The sequence below is a fragment of the Piliocolobus tephrosceles genome, chromosome 1 (genome assembly GCF_002776525.5).
Source record: "Piliocolobus tephrosceles isolate RC106 chromosome 1, ASM277652v3, whole genome shotgun sequence".
NCBI classification, from domain to species: Eukaryota; Metazoa; Chordata; class Mammalia; order Primates; family Cercopithecidae; genus Piliocolobus; species Piliocolobus tephrosceles.
Window position 1 is genome coordinate 103,026,451 of NC_045434.1, and position 19,348 is coordinate 103,045,798.

The window sequence follows — 19,348 nt, forward strand, 5'->3', positions numbered from 1 at the left end:
TTCTTCTTCTTCTTCTTCTTCTTCTTCTTCTTCTTCTTCTTCTTCTTTCTTCTTCTTCCTCTTCTTCCTCTTCTTCTTCCTCCTCTTCTTCCTCTTCTTCTTCTTTTTTTTGATGTTTTTTATTACTGAGGAATGCTCTTCTTACTGGCCTCTTAGTTCTCTAATGATCATTTCCTCCTCTCCGCCTAAGCCATTGCCTCCCTTGAACCTTGTCATCACTGAAGCCCTCATCACCTCCAAAGTCTTGAGATCTCCTGTTCTCTAACCTTGGAAATTTCCTGTCCCTGTCTCTTACTCATAATCCAATATCCTCCTACATAATTTCTTCAACCACATTATAAATCCCAGTCCATAGATCCCAACACTTTATATTCATTGTCTTCTCCTGCTATTTGTTTGGCTTAGGTTCCATGATCCAATCAATATTATCGTTTCTCTGCTCACTCTTGATTCTTCTGGCTCGTCTCTCCTTCCGTCACAATCGTTTTGCAAAACCCCTCCCAGGGTGAACTCAGTGATCCATCATTTTCATTTCTATTCCTGAGCAGCTAAATATAAATAGAGAAATTCACACAATTAGACTAATTTCATTTAAAATTAACAATCTCAACATTTTCAGTAAGTTCTCACCACTAGCAGAGTCCTACCATATTACCTCAGTAAGCTTGCTCCCCAACTTTCTGACATAAGATAACTCTTATGTCATCTTCCCTATTCAAACCACCTACCTCTTTCCTGCCTTTTCTCAGTTGATGACTTTGCCTCATGCTTCACTTGAAAAAATTGAAACATTTTCTCAACACCATCAAGATGTCTCTGTTTCTTGCACCCATCCTCTTCTTGTTGTTCTTAGTTATGAAACTAAGAAATTCCCTCTCTTTCTATCAAGGTCCAGTCATTGACACGTTCTTTTGTTCCTATCCCATGTTGACTCCTGGAGAACTTTAGTCTCCTCAGCCCTATATCTTCACTGTTTCCTTCTCTACTGGATCATTCCATCAGCCTGCAAGCATAACATCTCTTGACTTTACATATATACATACCTTGACCTTATACCCCCCTTGCATCCACTCACCCACTGAACAACTCAGAGCTCTGGTTCTGCTTTACCACCAAACTTCCAGAAACAGTTGTCCATAAAAGTGGTTCCTCTATTGATACTGTCCTCCTATTTTCCACCTCCACACTCCACCATTAAGAGCAATGCTCTTAATGTTACCTATAACTGCCAATTCTTGTCTTTTTGCCCTTTTTGGTTTCTTAGTTCTCTAGCTTCACACCATATATTTTTTCCTACCTTTTTAGCCACTTCTCTATCTCTTTTTTGCTGGCATCTCTCCCTATACCCATTGGTAAGCATTGGAGTCCCTAGCATGACCTCAGACTCAGTTCTCATATTTCTCAAGAACCCTCACCCATGGTGATTCATCTCTTCCCATGCAATTAACTGCTATCTGTATGTTACGCACACCTGAAATTGTAACTGTAGCCAAATTTCTCTTCTGGGGAGAGAATGTGTGTATTGAATTACCTTCTTGACCTCTCAAGAGGCATCTCAAAGTTGACATAGCACTATTAATATTCTGTCCACCTTGAGTAAAAACCATTTGTCACCCCAGTCTTCTGTATCTCTGTAAATGACACCATCAGCCACCCAGTTTCTCAAACTAAAATCCACAGCATTATCTTAGTGTACCTCCTTATTCAGACTTCATATCTAATCTTTCAACCCATGAAGTTTTAATACCCAAAATACATCTCTATCTATTTTTCTTCACTCTGCCAACACTTTAATCTGAGTCACTATTGGGTTTTATCTGGACTATTGCGAGAGTTTCCTGAGTCTTCTGGTTTCCAATCTTGCAAAATCATAGAGCTCATCTACTTAAAACCCTTTAAAATCTTGCCATTGCATTTTAGTTAAGACATAAACTTGTTATCTCTACCTTGAAAGCCCTGGATGGCCTGGCCCACGCCCTGCCTCACATACCTCATCTTGGGCTACTCTGCACCTCCACTGCTAATTTCCCTGCTGGGCTCATCTCCTTTCAGTTCTTTGAACATGACTGACTTCTTATGCCTTAGGGCCTTCACACACACACACACACACACACACACACACACACACACATGCATGCACACACACACACACTACATTTTCCCTCCTTCTTATGTGTATGACTCTTGTCTTTGAGGTCTTTACTCAAATGTCACTTCCACAGAGAGTCATTCATCACCTACTTATGAAAGTGTTCTCAATTGTATTTCTATAACTACAGTGGGTTTTATTCTTCATAGCAGTCATTAAAATTTGTAGTTACATTTTTATCTGTTTGTATTTCTTTTTCTCTATCTTTCCCCGTGGGCTGTGAGCTCAAGGGGCAGAGCCCAGCCCCATTTTAGGCACCGATTTATACCTGGTGCAGAGAGAAATGCTAGGACCCTTTCATTCCTCTGTACCTTACCTGTGCTCTCGTTGCTGCCTCTACCCAGTGTTGTGAATGATACCTGCAGCCTCCACTGATGTTTCCCTCTGCTGCTGAGGAAGCCTGGGACAGAAATTGAAGCTCATAAAAATATTCACGGAATGAATGAATGAGTAGATGAATACCAACATCCCATACATTTTCAGAACTTCTGTTCTTAATGAAATTCTATTGTTAAGATTACCACATTTGTGTCATTGGGAATCGACTAAGGGAGATGTGTGTAAAGTCTGGCAAGCTTGACTTTGGTAATGCTCTCCTTTCCTTCCAATCCCCTTTTTTGGTCTTGCATAGAGCGGTTTCCCTGGACCTTCACTTCCACTCCAGGGATATCTTTTCTTCTTTGACCCTAGCTCTTCTAGGGAGTTAATTTTACCACTTATATATGTTCTAGCCACGTTGGATTTCTCTTCACTTTCTAGAAATGGTTAAGACCATTTCACAGTCTGTACCTGCTTCCACCCCAGGCTGTGAGTGACACTTGAAGCCCTTGCTGATGATGTCCCCTTCTGCTTAGGAGCAAGTACAGATTGTGGCAGTTTCATCACCACTAGAGCCATGGGTGCTAGAACCCATGGGCACCACTGGATGCCAAAGCTAAACTGGGCCCTCTGGAGCCCTTAACATCCAGAAGCCACATGGAGTAGGGGAAGTGCTCCTCTCCCCTTCTGTATTACATTCTGTTAGCTGGGTGTCAAAGCAGCATATCATCTCTCCCCATCTCTAATGTCATAGAGTTTTTCAAATTTGGATTTTGTGGCCTCAGGTAGATATCAGAGTCCAATACATTGCAATAATGTAATTAGTTTTGTTTTAATTTTGTTAAGTAGGGATAATAATAGCAATACAAACATATTCCAGGTCTTCTGCAGGGCCACTTTATGATCCAGCACTGCCACAACATTTCAATGAGTACAACTAATTCGTATTAATAAACGTATGAACTGAAAGTGTAATTACATTATGAAGTACTGCACAACATTTTTGCCGACTGTTTGGAAAGAAAGAAAAGCAGGGTGTTGGGGCGGAATTAATCTTTACATGGCACATGCCAATCTAAGCATGCCCCAGAGCATCATGGAAGGAATTCGTTTTGCCAACTGATGTTTTATTCTAACCCCATCTTTGAAGACATCAAATAGCAACCATTGGTTATGTCTGCACATTCTTTGGTAGGATTATAATAAAAATACTTAGTTAATGCTAAGTTTCCCAAAGAATCTTTTAATCTTTTTTTAAAAATTGGTCAATACATTACTTGTACTATGAAATGCTTTATCAAGGAGATTTTAGCAAAATATCTCTTTTCCTTTTTATTTTTAATTCTTGTTTTGTTTTGTTTTTAATAACCAACCCCAACTCTGTCTGAAACTCAGACAGAGGCTCTCCAGGGCTAGACTAAAAGATAAACCTAAACTCCTGACCCCATTATATTCTAAGAATTATCTTCCTGCCCTACCTTCCAACCACTGGGGTGACTTCTTAGGCCATACTTGGCTATCCTGTAGGACTGATTCTCTTCCAGAAGTCTGTGTAACCAGCTTTCTGACACCCGCCCCTCCAGTCCTCATACATAAATGTGCCTTGTCACAACTTAAGCTGGAATCTCCACTAAGCTGACTTATAGAATGAATACATAAAAAATAAAGAGTATACAAGTGATTGAATGAGATGAAGAATTAATTCACCTGGCAGTAGAAAAGCCATTGCTTGCTCACTGTTTGATTTGGAGAAAAAAGTGTTCTCTCATTCCAGGTAATAGAAGACAAACTTAAGTTAGAAAAGGATAAAGGGAAAGCAAAATCTCCCAAGGAGAAAAAGACTCCAAGTGCCAAGGCTGCCAAAGGAAAGGGAAAAGATCAGCCTGAGGCCAATGCACCAATGAAAAAGACCACCCAGTTAAAGCGGAGAGGAGAAGACGACGACACCAATCGTTACGTAGGTCAGTAAGGCGCTGTTGCTGGCGGTGCCTTTCACGTGTTTCACTCCCATGTGTGAAACACAGTGGTAATAAAATCAGACCAGTTAATTTGGTGACTCACATAGAGTGCATAGCTTCCTGACCCCAATTCCCTCATAATCATTTTGTCCTAGATAGAGACACTAGAATTTTCCTGCCTCATGACCTGTGATGCAATTGGAGCAGTCATCCCAATAACTGTGCTTAGTCTTTCCCAGCCTTTCCACTAGTTAGAAACATAAATCACTTACTCCCATGACACTCTGAGAGAAAAAGACTTCTATTTGCAATTCATTTGTGTCTGTAAGCAAATTTTTCTTGAGACAGGGTCTTCCTCTGTCACCCAGGCTAGAGTGCAGTGGCACAATCATGGCTTACTACAGCTTCAAACTCCCAGGCTCAAGCCATCCTTCCATCTCAGCCTCCCCAGTAGTTGGGACTACCGGCACACGACTATGCTCAACTTTTTTACTTATTAATTTATTTTGTACAGACAGGATCTCTTTATGTTGCCCAGAGTGGTCTTGAACACCTGGCCTCAAGTGACTCTCCTTCCTCAGCCTCCCAAAGTGCTGGGATTGCAGGCAAGAGCCACTACACCTGCCTCTCTTAAACAAATATTTATTAAGCATGTGTCTTGCTAGGCCACATTTACACAGTGCAAATAAATGCTGAGATAGCCAGTTGACTGTGCCACCAAGGAGCTTACTATCTTGTTGTGCACATATAAGAAAGTCAGACATAATTATAAAGCAAAATAAAAAGTGATTATGGTCACGAGTGAAACACAGTGGTAATAAAATCAGACCAGTTAATTTGGTGACTCACATAGAGCACATAGTTTCCTGACCCTAACTCCCCTACAATCATTTTGCCCTACCTAGATAGAGACACTAGAATTTTTCTTACATTTTAGTTTATTAATATAAAAATGATTCGTCCTAGGCAGCTGTAGGTAATTCATTCCTGCCTTCCCTTGAACATAAATGATCTACTTGTTATTATCTGCATATTTAAATGAGATGGCAGAGGGCTTTCCCATCCTTTACCAGTTGACTCCCCTCATGCATCTCTGCTCTAAATCTAATAGACTTGGAAGAAGTGATACTATGAAGTTCATGGGCAACATTAACATTGATTAGTGCTAGAAGAAAAGTCATTACTTAAAAATGGAAAATTGTGCCTCTGTTGCACTGTTTATGTATTGATCTTAATGGGCTTTTGTGATTGTAGTGCTTTTGTGTACCATGTGCTATCAGTATTAACGTGTAACAATTATTCTCACCCTCCAGAATGTCACATTCTAAAATAAACTTATGTTTTAATATTCATAAAACAGTATAACCAGGGCCAAATAAAGGAGAAAAATGTTAGGAAAGTGCACACTATGTATTTTAAATTTTTAATGCAATAAATACATAGTTACTACATAATCCATCCTCGGATTCACACCCATTGACCTAAGTGCATACAACACTTTTTAAGGGAGCATGTCCATATTCAATATTTCCCTCTCCTGTAAACACCTCTAGTTATAAAATACCACAAAGCTGTAGCTATTTGTAATTCAGGAGTAAAGCCAGATGTTGCTCAAAAGAGATTAGAACCCAGAAAAGTTACAGGCTAAACTCTTTAACAAAAACCCAAGCACACATTTTCCATGACCACAAGCCCCATATAGATTTGTCCGTCTATTACGCCTATGTCTCATTTGCAAAAGTGATTTAATATTTTGTAAAATAGTCACAGCCTTCTTACTGGAAGAGCAATAATGAAAAACAGTCAACATGACTGCATTCCAGCCAACTGGATCATTTTTGGCAAGCCAGAGGGATTATAAATGCATGCATAATGTATATAGCCATTGAACTGGCTGAGTGCAACCTGCTCTCTTTTACAATGATGGCTGCTCTGCTTTATGGTATTTTGAACAGACGATGAGCCAGATGATGGTGCCCAACATTACATTATAGTCGTGGGCTTCAACAATCCTCAACTATTAGCAATTATGGCTGAGCTTGGCATTCCTATAACCAGCGTGATTAAAATATCTTCAGAGAATTATGAACCTCTGCAGTCACACCTGGCAGCAGTTAACCAGCAGCAGGAAGTTCTTCTTCAGCCAGAAGGTATGCAGTCTGCTACACAACTTACTGAATCCTTCAGTATTACCCACTGTCCTTAAAATACAAGTATAATTTTCTGTCCAAAACATAGTCATACAATTTGTACATTATTAAATCTTTTCAAGACTTTGATTTGCTATTTACTCTGCTTGCACCAGCCAAGTGTTGTAAATTTTGCAAATTAAAATCATACCCTGTGTTTATATCATACCCTGTGTTATATCCCTGTGTAGCCACAGAAGACAGGCTGTAGGTCAGAAGAGTTGGTTATCCAACTACCTTTCTCTGGAGCATTTGATCTATAAGTTTTACCTAAAGGATGGGCTGGGTGAATCACTGTTAATAATCTGTTCTTGCAGAAGTCACATCACCAAGTAGCCCAGGGGAGGTCACAGGCTTCTTGCCCTGTTCTGCCGTTGGCTTATTGTGAGAAGTCGTGGGGGTGCTATATGTTCCTAGCCTTAGACTAGCAAGTTGTGGGATGAGGTTCCAATCATGCTGCCATTTAGCCATTTTGAGCCTTGAGGTCTTCATCTAAGAAGATTATCCTAGATGACTTCTGTGGAAGGGGAGCAAAAAGCCCCTTTTTGCTGGGGACTTCTGTGGAAGGGGTGTAAGATTGTGTTACCAGATGCCCAAGTTTTTTCTGCCATATGCTGTTGCTTTTATTGTTATTTATTAATAATATCATTTGCACAGTGCTTTGTATCTTACACAGCCACATCCCAATTTTTATAACACTACATTTTTAAATTGCTGCTGAAAGTTAGAAATAGCTACCCTTGATAATAGCTCTCACATATTGGGCTCTTGTCTTGGAACTAGGCTCAATGCTAAGGGCATTAAGTACATTGATTCATGTGGTTTTCACAACAAGCCTAGGAAGTATGTTTTATTGTTTCCATTTTACAAAAATGGACTCTCAGTCTAGAGGCAGCTATTAAGTTAAAAAGTTGAGGTCCAAACCTAGGCTATTCCTGATTATCTCAGAGGATAGTTATAACATTAAATGGCTTGTTATTGAAGTGAGAAAATGCTGCATAAGCTCCAAACACAGTCTCTCTATAAAAATATTAAATATATAAAAATAAAATAATAAAAAATAGACTTTATAATAGAATAATGAGATCTTAGTAGTAGAAACTACTATTTAAGTATAGATGTAATAAGCATAAATATTTCAGGCAAATTTTTAAGCATAATTTTATGGAAATCTGTCATTATTTTACAGTAAAAGTACAAATACCCAGAGAAGCCTCTTGCTATTTAATGTGACCAAAAGGTAACTGAAACATACAACATTGATCCAGTCTGTTTTTAGCAATATAAGAAGGAGAACCAGATAAATTGCATTTGTAATCAGTTATGTAGCAGACACTAAGTTGATTAAAATAGTGATTTGGCAGAAAAACTGGTCCTATGTAGATTGTCATCTAAGAGTGATGGAAATCTTGAACATATTTAGCTCCCAAAATGTGTGACCTAGTCATAATCTTTCTGGGCCTCAACTATAAAATGAAGGCATGAGATAAGCTCATATTTAATATGAATCTCAGAAGTAAAGTTCTCTGATTTAATAATTGTATACTCCAACTTCAAAAATTTATCAAAATTACATTCCTTTATTTACATTTTCTGGTACTGTACAGATATCTTGCAATGCATGTGACTCACCATGTCCACTTAAAGTGGGAAAACATTTAACACTCTCATTTTGTAATATAAACATGTTGCTATTATTAGATCTAGAAGCAGAAAAATTGAAGAAAGAAAATGCCATAAAAGAGCTTAAAACTTTCTGGAAGTACTTGGAACCAGTCCTGAATAATGAGAAACCTGAAGCAAATCTCTTTGATGTTGCTAGACTTGAATACATGGTCAAAGCAGCTGATTTTCCTTCTGACTGGTCAGATGGCGAGATAATGGTTAGTGCACACATTACTGCGAATGCATGGTTTTAACATGTGACACAATGGTTCTATTTGCTCCATTTATTCATGACATAGATAGTTACTGAGTGCTGATTACAAGGCATTGAGCTAGGCTCTTTTATCATCAGGATAATGATAATATTGAATGCTCAATGATGGTTATAGTCTGATTCATTAGCTTTTAGTGTGTGAATTAACAACAAATAATAAGATGTAGTAGATGAAGATCAAAAGGATGGTGATTCTTTTATTTGGTGACACGTGGCTTTGTTTTATAACAACAATGTTCTAGGCAGTAATTAGAATCTTCATATATATTAATTTTAAATAGTAAATTTTATAGTTTGTTGAATTACATGTCTGACTTTTTATGTTTCAGTTCATACAATGCTTTTCTAAATCCTTGCTTTTATTCCCCCAAATTTTTTTTTTTTTTTTTTTTTTTGAGACAGAGTCTTGCGCTGTCACCCAGGCTGGTGTGCAGTGGTGTGATATCACTGCAACCTCTGCTTCCTGGGTTCAAGTGATTCTCCTGCCTCAGCCTCCCATGTAGCTGGGACTACAGGCATATGCCACCATGCCCAGCTAATGTTTGTATTTTTAGTAGAGACGAGGTTTCACCATGTTGGCCAAGCTGGTCTCAAACTCCTGACCTCAGGTGATCCTCCTGCCTCGGCGTCCCAAAGTGCTAGGATTACAGGTGTGAGCCACCGTGCCTGGCCCCAAAATCTTACTTTTAATGTATTTGGCCTAGAAGGTCTATCCTAATAAGATGACTTGATCTTGGCCCTGTAGTTATCAGGCATTTCCCAAGAGTGGGGTTTCCTGGCCCCTGCTATTGAGGAGCTTGCAGAGAGGCAAGACTAAAATTGTGAAAGAGACAAGCAGTGGTCAAGGACCCATATATCTAGGGGCTCGGTTATGTGAAACAAACTCTTAAGTTTCCTACTAATTCACACAAAGAAAAAATGGAATGATTGGAAATGTAATGAATGACAGATGCATGATGGCTTTTTAACAAAACAGAAGGTCAAGTGACTATTTATGGAAGATGTTGTGGAAAGTATTCAGGCATCCCTCTGTTACAGAAAATCTCTCAGGTCTCTTTCTAGTTGACCCCTTATCCCAACTAACAGGGACCTGGGAGTGTTGAATACTCTGCAGGACGATATATTTCAGCATTAAGGGAGCTGAAATGAAAGCAAAGTCCTAGGGAAAGACCATATCAAGTGAGTGCTCTGAAAAAGGCTGGGCAAAGTGGAGTGTGGAGGATGGATGGGTATCTGCGCAGTGACTGTGGGTAGCTGACAAGAAAAAAAAACACAAAAGCCAACTGTCTGAAAGAAGAGTGAGATCAAAGCCTGAAACTGTTTCTACAGCCGAGGGTAGGCTATGGGGCATGGACACTTTGGTCTCTGAGTGTCCCTGGTTCTATTACCTTGAGGTGGATATGCACTTAGAGAAGTAAGTGATAATTCTGAGGGGGGTGGCTAGACTTGAACCCTGAAGGATAGACAGGACTTGAATAAGTAGTAATGGAGAGATCCATTTGAGTTATAAAGACTCTTAACACAAGGCATTAGATGTCACTATGTAGAAACACCACACTTAAGTCTGATATCCTGATGAATCTCAGCCTTGTTCTCTGCATGGAAAATGAAGCTGAATGTAGAAAAGCTGTGATAAAAAGCAGAGCTGGTTCTGGGAAAGACTGGAGACTCCCAACTCCCTTTGTCCTTGCCCCTCCCCACCCCTTCATCTAGATAGGTTCAGCTTTCCTGCTTTGTCTTCCACTCTCCCGCCTCCTAAACCTGAGCTCAAAGAAGGACCCACTGTCCTGTCCTTTACTATTTCATGTTGTCTTGGGTGGATATGTTTCCCTATCCCAGAGATACTGGCATTCCAAGTAACATGTGAACATTCCATCCTGTTTTCTTGAAATTCTAGATTATACTAAAAATGTGACATATATTGGGGGAAGAGGCTATTTCTTTGGGATCCTGAAATCCCACCTCAAATCCAGCTTCTTAATCTGTCTTCCACGGACCAGCTGTTCTCCCAAGCATGTAAAATCTCTGGTTAATAAAACCCACATCCACAAATTTAAATTTTGAAGAAACACTGCTCCTGTCATTTGGGCCAAGTCCTGGCTACATACCCTATAAAGAACTTGTGTATATTTTTTGTTCAACAGGATATGGGAGATCCCAGCCTTATAATTCCTGAACCATAATTCATTCAGAGGAGAATGCTTCTAAGTCAGTCTCAAACCGAGTACCTTTTGCTCCGTCTCTAGCTAGGGCTCCCTACTCTGTGTCTTCTTTACTTTCCAGGCACAGGCTGAATAAAGCTGAAATGCATTGAGTCTAAAATTGTGTACATTCCATTGCATCGTCAAAACATAGACATGAACACTATGGTATACAATGGCAACTTCAAAGGACCGAGCACCATTTCTAGCACTCTGCTTCCCACTGCAGTGTCCACAATTTCCTATTCATTAGATTTCAATCACTTCCTTTTAAAGAAAGAGGTAGTGGCTATATTTTACTTTAAAAATACAGAATGGAAGAGTTTAAATGGCAACTAAAGTTCAGAAAAATTATTTTATGTGGGAAAATATTACCATTCTAGTTATGGTGGAACATTCCTGACTTCAGAAGTGGAACATTAATGTAAAGGGTCTCTTATGAAGGTAACTGTCAACAATGAAAACATTCAGGTGTCTACAGAGCCAATTAGGGCTGTGTTGCCCAGCTTCCCAGACTGATCTATTAGTCAATTTGCAGGTATTTACTGAATATCATCTTATACCAGGGCTGTGGTCTGGGTCCAATTGTAGTAATCTTTTAAAGCCCATGCATGCCTCTCTAAGATATGGTTTGTGAGTGAAGCACTCGGCATTGAGGATAATGGGGAGGGAAAGTCTTGAAAATGGTTCAGTCATTAAGTTGGATTCTAGAAGAAAAGGTCATTGAATTTAATAGGTAAGATCAAAGTTCATTTTAAACAAGATCATTTAATAAGAAAAAAAATGATAAATCTACCCCTAGTAGAAGCAGATCAAATGCATAGTGTCACACTTTAAGCTATATCTGTAAACTGATAATGTCTTCATATCCAGGATAGGATCCATCCAAGGAGCCCTCTTCCCCTTTTATTGGAGGAAAGCATTTGCAACCTTTCCAAACTTTGGCTGCAAACAAGCAGGCTATATTTCTGTTGAACCAAGGTAACAAAAGCCTTACATCAAATAAATGCCCGTCAAGGCATGATAACTGTCCCTGGAAGACATCGGCAACATTTCAAGTTAAGACCCTGGTTGCTGAAATAATGTGTTGTCCTTAGCATGTGATTTGCTGTTGGATTTTAAAATGAATTATCTAGATTAAGCTAAGGAATCACTGGGCAAACGTTTTACTCTATTTCCTAGAAATAAAAACAAAAACAAAAACATATTTCTATGCCAGAATTTGGGCAAGCAACACCAGATTGAAGCTTGACTGAAGAAGCCTCGGCCTTAGTGGGAATGGGAAATCAGCAAGCAACCAGGTGCACCATAGTGATTGGCAGAGCTGTGCATGTCACTGGACTTCTGCATACAAGGAACCATCTCATACCACCTTACTTCTTGAACTCAGACATAGGATGAGCCTATTTCGTTCTTCTTTGCTTCCAGGCAGACAGACCCAGTCATCACATTGCTTTCCTACTTCTGGAAACAAAAGCCCAAGTAATAGAGGTATCTGAGCTACAGTTTGCTTGCCAGCTCATAAAACTTGTGGGTATTATAGAAACAATAGTCTATCAGGATTTCTTAGTGTTTTGCCATAGAGATAGAACAGGTGAAAGGAAAGAAGTGGAGCTTGGAGGAAAAGAAGAAATACTGATTGCCCGAATACTTGTGTAGATGCAACGTACTTGGGTAGATGATCCACAAAGCAGAGGCAGTGTTTCCATTGTGCTCCTTGCATAGCCAGGTAAGAAATCATCTATAGCTTGTCAGTGGCTGAGGATATTAAAGTTACCTAATGTGTTTTAGGAATTGAGATACTAAGAATATAGGCCACACTGCTGAAACTCATGACTCGGTTGTATTTATTTTAGTTGAAGCGTTAATTAGGCTCTTAAAACATTAGGCAGCCATATGACCCTCCAAAGGAAACAGTCCACATTGTGGTAAACAAAAAAGGACAAGAAAGGTTCAGGAATATAAATGGGGTCACCATGGCTGGGATTCAGTTGTTTGGGGATTTAGGGGTTTGCTTTCCTATATAAAGTTGATGGGTGTAGCTGTTAAGAGAGATATAAACCATATATCTGATTCCAACAGTATAAAACTAGTAACCAATTGCCATTAAATCTCTCACTTGTAGCTGAAATTGGGCACTGATATCTTTGAAAATATTGCCTGTCTGATGTATGACATCCTGGATTGGAAAAGGCAGCACCAGCACTATTTGGAAAGTATGCAGCTTATTAATGTTCCACAAGTGGTTAATGAGAAACCTGTATTAGAAGCCATGCCAACTTTGGAGGTAGGCATGGGCTCAATGTCTTTAGTGGGATGAACAATTCACTGAACAACTTTATTTTCATATTTATAAAGCATATGAAGAAAAAGTTATAAAATATTTTAAGGTCATACTGCCTACTGGCATAAAAGATAGCTACATGATGGGGGCTTTATGGAGCTCCTCAACTACCAGACATTTACAGAGGCAGAGATGGAACCCTTTGATTAGCACTTGGTACAATGAATAACATCTGTGACAGAAAGGATATTGATAAAGTAATTACAATATTTATTTAGCACCTGGCTGTGTGCTAGTGCTTTGTAAGATGCTGACAATACAATAATGAAAACTGATTCCCTGTCCTCCTCATTGAGGTTAACTTTGGCAGTCAAGTCAACAATGATTTCAACATAGCATGATGAATGCTGAGAGCAGTCATCTCAGCTTGCAGTAGAAGAAATAAACCTGGTCACCTGATCTGGAGAGGAGCAGAGCAAAGAGAGGGAAGTCAGGAAAATTGAACCAGGATTATCGACGTGGGGAAAGATGAGTATGAAGTGCCTAACAGAAAGCGTGATAGGGGAAAGGGACAGAATGATATTCTCAAGAAAGGGGCAAAGATGTACAAAGATACGGAGGTCAAAGAAAAGCAGTACTATGGCACAAACCAGGAGTACAAGGTAGTTCAGTGATCCCAGGCTGCGTGTGCAAAGTGAAGAACAACAGAAACTAAACCTGGAGAGGCAGGAGCCAGGTTATGAATCTCCCTTGGTGCTAAGTTGAGAGTCTGGTTTATATCATGTAGGCAATGGAGAACTGCTGAAGAATTGGGAGAGGGAAAATGGGATGACTCTGAGTCACCCAGGGGCAAAAAAAAAAAAAAAAAGCCTGTTTGATGCTCAGTGCCCCATCACCCCATCACTTTCTCCACAATTGCTCAGTGGGTTCTGGTGGGAAAAACTGAATAATGTCTATACCATTACCTTCTTTCCTTCATCAAGCAAAACTCTTTTCCTTTGGTTCTAATATTAGCAGATGATTTTGTGGTGTGAACATAATTATACAACCTCAGAATCCTGTTGGATCTCATCATACCAGCATTTGGTGAGGGCATCTCTCAGCTGGGTATCTCAGTTGTTTCTTTTTAATTATTCTTTTTCTAGGCTCCACAACCTGCTGTACCAGCTCCTGGAAAGAAGAAAACACAGTATGAAGAACCGCAAGCTCCACCACCAGGCATGTATGAAATCGGCTGCTAAAGGATCAACACCACAAGCTGGCACTTTAAGAGATAATAACTGCCCTCCATATTACTTTCAGCCTCCCTTCACCTACAGCTCCTGCATTTATTAGTGCATAGTCATAGTTTGAAATTATGAATGAAATGTTGATGGAAATAATGGAGAACACATCTTAAATGAGCAATGGTTTTTTCTATATTTTACAGTGACTTCAGTCATCACAACTGAAGTAGACATGAGATACTACAATGATTTGCTGAATCCGATTCCAGAGGAATTCATTTCTGTGCCCCTGATACTGCATTGCATGCTAGAACAGGTGGGGATACTCTGAGGCATTTTCCCAGGTTGTATACTTGAGTAAATTATTTCATCTTTCCCGGCTTCTGTTTTTTTTTTTACACTATTTAAAAATTATAATACCTAAATGCATTCACCTTTATAAAGATTAGAATATTTCAGATGAAACTAAAGTCTGCTTAAATCTTCAGCTTCAATTCTCTTTTCTTTTGCTATTCTCTGGAGCCATTTATGTAACATTCCCTGAAGTTTTGGTAGAACATATCCTCAGTACTCTGTGTCTGGTGTCATTTTAATGGAAGAGGAAGAGGAAGATGACATGGACAAGTGGGTGGGGTGGTTAATAGTCTTTATCTTTAAAATTTCTTTCATGCTTGTAGATTTAACTAGATTTTTGTATTTCTGAGGCCAATTTTTGTCGTCAGCTTTTTTCTTAATGAGTATGTCTTAATAAATATTTTACTGGAGTTTTAAATATGATACAATGTGCTTAAATAAATTTAAATTCACTTAAATATGTTCTAAAATTTCCTCTGTATCCGGTTGTGTACCTTTCCTCATGACTGATGTTATTTATTTGTGCCTCCCTTTTCTTGATCATGGTTGTTAAGGGCATAGCTATTGTATTGGTCTTTTCAAAGAACCAGTATTTTGTTTCATTGATCAACACCTTTTTACTTTTTATTTGATTAATCTCTTCATTAATTTCATCTATTTATTTACATATTTTTTATTTACTTAATTATTTTAAGACAAGGTCTCTCTCTGTCCCCTAGGCTGGAGTGCAGTAGCACAATCACAGTTCACAATCTCAAACTCATGGGCTCAGTGTTCCTCCTGCTTCAGCCTCCTGAGTATCTAGAACAACAGGCATGCACCACCATGCCCAGCACATTTAAAATAATTTTTTGTAGAGACAAGGCTTTGCTATGTTGCCCAATATGGTCTTTAATTCGTGGCCTCAAGCCAACCTCCCACCTAAGCCTTGGGATTACAATCATGAACCACCATGTCTGGTTCATCTCTGTCATTTCCATCTTTCTACTTTCTTTGGATTTATTTTGTATTTCATTTTAATTCAAAGCTTACTTCATTTATTTTTAGTCTTTTTGCTTTATTTAAGGCTACACATTTCTTTTCGAGTGTTTCTTTGTCTGCATCCTGATGCTTTCAGTATATTCAATTCTAAAATCTTTTAATTTATTTACATGTGTAACCCATGAATTATTTTGATTTTCATTATTTACTGATGATTTCTAATTTTTTTTACATTATGATCAGTAGGCATGTTCTGCAAGTTAGCAAGTTAAAATTTCCTGAGGCTTCCTATGTGACCTCATGTAACATGGTCATCGTGAATGTTCTATGTGTATCTGAAAGGGTTTGCTATTCATACTAGTACATACGTAGCACTTATAGGCACCAGGAACTGTTCTAAATACTTTCAATATGTTAACTCATGTAATCCTCAGAACAATCCTATGAAGCAGGAACTGTTTTTATCCCCCATTGTATTAGTCCATTTTCACGCTGCTCTAAAGATACTACCCCAGACTGGGTAATGTGTAAACAAAGGAGGTTTAATTGACTCACAGTTCTGCATGGCTGGAGAGACCTCAGGAACCTTACAGTCATAGTGGAAGGCAAAGCAGGCACCTTCTTCACAAGGCAGCAGGAAAAAACTACCACTTGTAAAACCATCAGGTCCCCTGAGAATTCCATCATTATCACAAGAACAGCATGGGGGAAACCACCCCCATGCTCCAGTCACCTCCCTCCCTTGACACGTGGGGATTATAATTCGAGATGAGGTTTAGGTGGAGACACGGAGCCAAACCATATCACCCATCTTACAGATAAGGAAACTGAGGCACAAAACGTTTTTTGTTCAAATACTAAGTAGCAGAAATGACTTAAAACCTAGTGAATCTGCACAGAAAGGTATCTGGATGGGATTTCTGCATTGTTGTCTTTTAATGTTGCTGCTAAGAAGTCCGATGTCAATCTGATACTTTTTTCTTTGCAGATAATCTTTATTTTTCTTTCTAGCAGTTGTTAGGGTTTTCTCTTTATAATTGATAACACAAGACTATGTCGAGGTATGATTTTATCAAACTTGTCATTATGGTGTAAGGGAATTATAATCTGATTTCCAGTCACATTGTGTGTGAAATAAAAATTCCTTACACTGTCCCATAAAAGTCCTAAAAATAGAGTTCTGAGATATACCTGTCATTTCACCTCCTGCCCGCCACCACACACACACACACACACACACAATTCATCATCTACATAGGCCTCTGGTTTTTCCTCAGATATGTTACTTAATCCCACCTTAACCTTTTACTCTAACTTCTCTACCTAGAAAGCTTTCTCTCTTTCTGGAGAGTCTCCAGTGGAAGTGTCATTCCTTAGAGAGGACTTCTCTGACCACCTGATCTAAAGAACCCTCTCCCCCACACAACACACAGCACTCTCTACCACATTGCCTTGTTTTCTTATCAACAGCTTTTCTTTTTGCAATATATTGATCAGCTATTTTTTCTTACCTTCACCATCCTCCTACTAGAATATAAACTCCACGCAAGCAGTAACAATGTAGTCTTGTTCATTGCTGTGTGCTCGGCACACAATAACCATACCTAACCCATAGTAGACACTAAATACGTATTTTGTTAAATTGAGAAGATTCTGAGAAAGTCTTCTATCTTCAAGTACCATTTTTACTATCAATTTACCTTAATTATTACTGAATGGATGTTGGAGCTTCAGGGTTTTCCTCTTTGTCTTTTAAGTTTTCTTTCAATTTTATGCCTTTGGGAATTCCAGCATACCTTCTTACTAATGCTATCTTCAGGGAGTCCAATCTGCTATTGAAGTTTTGTTTTGGCAGTAATGTTTTTAATTTGTAAATTCTCTAATTTTTTTTACAATTGCCTATTGTTTTAGTTCATGGATGTGACACATTTTTTTCTGTTAATACGTAAAAGGTTTATTTTGAAGTCCTTTTCAGACTCTATCATCTCTATTACCTCCCATATACATTTTTCTGGTTTTTGACTGCCTTAGTTTTCTAACCAATTAGATAGTTACACTAATATTTACCTACAATTGCTCCATGAAGTTTTTAGAATACCAATAGTTTTATTATATCAATAAATGCATAAAAGTACAAAAGCCCTATAGAGCTTGCAGTATCATTATTTTATTTATCTTAGCCTTTCTTGTTTTATTCTAAAAAACTTAAAGCAACATTTATTAACCATCTACTAAGTTCCAGGTACCAAAAGAGACAGTTAATGAGCTCAGTACCTCATGAATAGAAGTCACTCAGTAGATCCATGTTGAATGAACTAAGGCTTAATAATAACAAAGGGATGAAAAAACTGAAATATAGGAATGATGGGATGACATTTTACAGGATGGGATGTTAGAATTGAACATTTCAGAGAAGAAACAGTTTTGAGTCATCTTTTATGATTGAAGTGGGTCCAAGAAATGATCAGTGGATAGAACGTGGAAACAGTGAGTGACTCTTCTGACAGCAGGGTGTTTCTAGGTAAAGAATAGGATGCAATTTTGTTATTCTAGAGCAGTAGTTCTGAACAGGAGGTGATTTTGTTCCCAGAGGACATTTGGCTATGTCTGGAGATATTTTTGGTTGTCACATCTGGAAGGGTGCTACTTGCATAAAATGGGTAGACACCAGGGACATTGCTAAACATCCTATAGTGCACAGGACAGCCCCCTACAACAAGTAATTATCTAGGCCAAAATGTCATTAATGCCAAGGCTGAGGAAACTTGTAGAGGGATATGAAATCATAGAGGATGATTATAGGATATAGGGTAAAGGGAAAAGCTGTAAATTAGGTGCCTAACTTGATAATGTTTCAACCTCTTTTACTTGTTTACCATGTAAAATTGAACAAGGCACTTAATCTTTCTAGACCTCACTTTCCCCACATAAAGGAGACACTATTCCATTTGCTGATCTCATAATCTAATAACTTTTCTATTTTTGAAGAAAGAATGAGGATCTGGCCTGAACCCCAGTTTCTCCCACTCAATATCCTTGAGCTTTGGCCAATCACCCTAGTTTTCTCCTCTATACAATGGAAAATAATATCTGCCCCCACAAGATTGCTATGAGGCTTAAATGATCACATGCGAAGATGTGTTATGTAGTACCTGGCTTGTGGTAGACATTCAGTAAATATTGAATGAATCCAAAGTAGTATGAGCACTCTTCCCACTGCTTTAACATAAAGAGTAAATATTAAGAAAAAGTATATTATTCTATTTGAATAGAATCTTCATGACATATTTTCATCAAAAGTTTATTGTTTACCATTTTTATGTTATCTATTTTAATAAAAATATTAAATTTGTACCTACCTTAATGCATGGATTGCAAACACTTTTCCTTTTATTTGGTGGTCACTGATAGTTTCCTGCCATTTTGTGTCAGCAGTGGTACTTGGGTCATAGAAATGGACTGGTTCTTACTAAGCAATGGGAATGAAGCAATGAGCAGTGAGTATCACTAAAGAGCGGACCCTTATACCAATTCCTCTCATTGTTGATTTCCACAGGTCGTGGCAACTGAAGAAGATCTTGTCCCACCCAGTCTGCGGGAGCCATCCCCCAGAGCAGACGGGCTAGACCACAGAATCGCAGCTCACATTGTGTCCCTTCTGCCCTCACTCTGTCTCTCAGAGAGGGAGAAAAAGGTCAGATAGTCTGAGATAGCAGAGTCTTCATGCTTTGGAAAAGTGTAGATTCTCT

At 38.7% G+C, this 19,348-nt stretch overlaps 1 protein-coding gene across 1 annotated transcript in view; it reads left to right on the forward strand.

Annotated features, from left to right (window-relative positions):
• The window catches only part of SPAG17 (sperm associated antigen 17), a 235,729-nt gene that overhangs the window by 81,000 nt on the left and 135,381 nt on the right, over positions 1-19,348 (forward strand). The window contains exons 5-11 of the mRNA XM_023222722.1: positions 4,242-4,428; positions 6,381-6,575; positions 8,316-8,497; positions 12,880-13,041; positions 14,184-14,256; positions 14,468-14,580; positions 19,156-19,293. Coding sequence (XP_023078490.1) covers positions 4,242-4,428; positions 6,381-6,575; positions 8,316-8,497; positions 12,880-13,041; positions 14,184-14,256; positions 14,468-14,580; positions 19,156-19,293 — 1,050 coding nt within the window. The remainder of the gene's footprint in view (positions 1-4,241; positions 4,429-6,380; positions 6,576-8,315; positions 8,498-12,879; positions 13,042-14,183; positions 14,257-14,467; positions 14,581-19,155; positions 19,294-19,348) is intronic.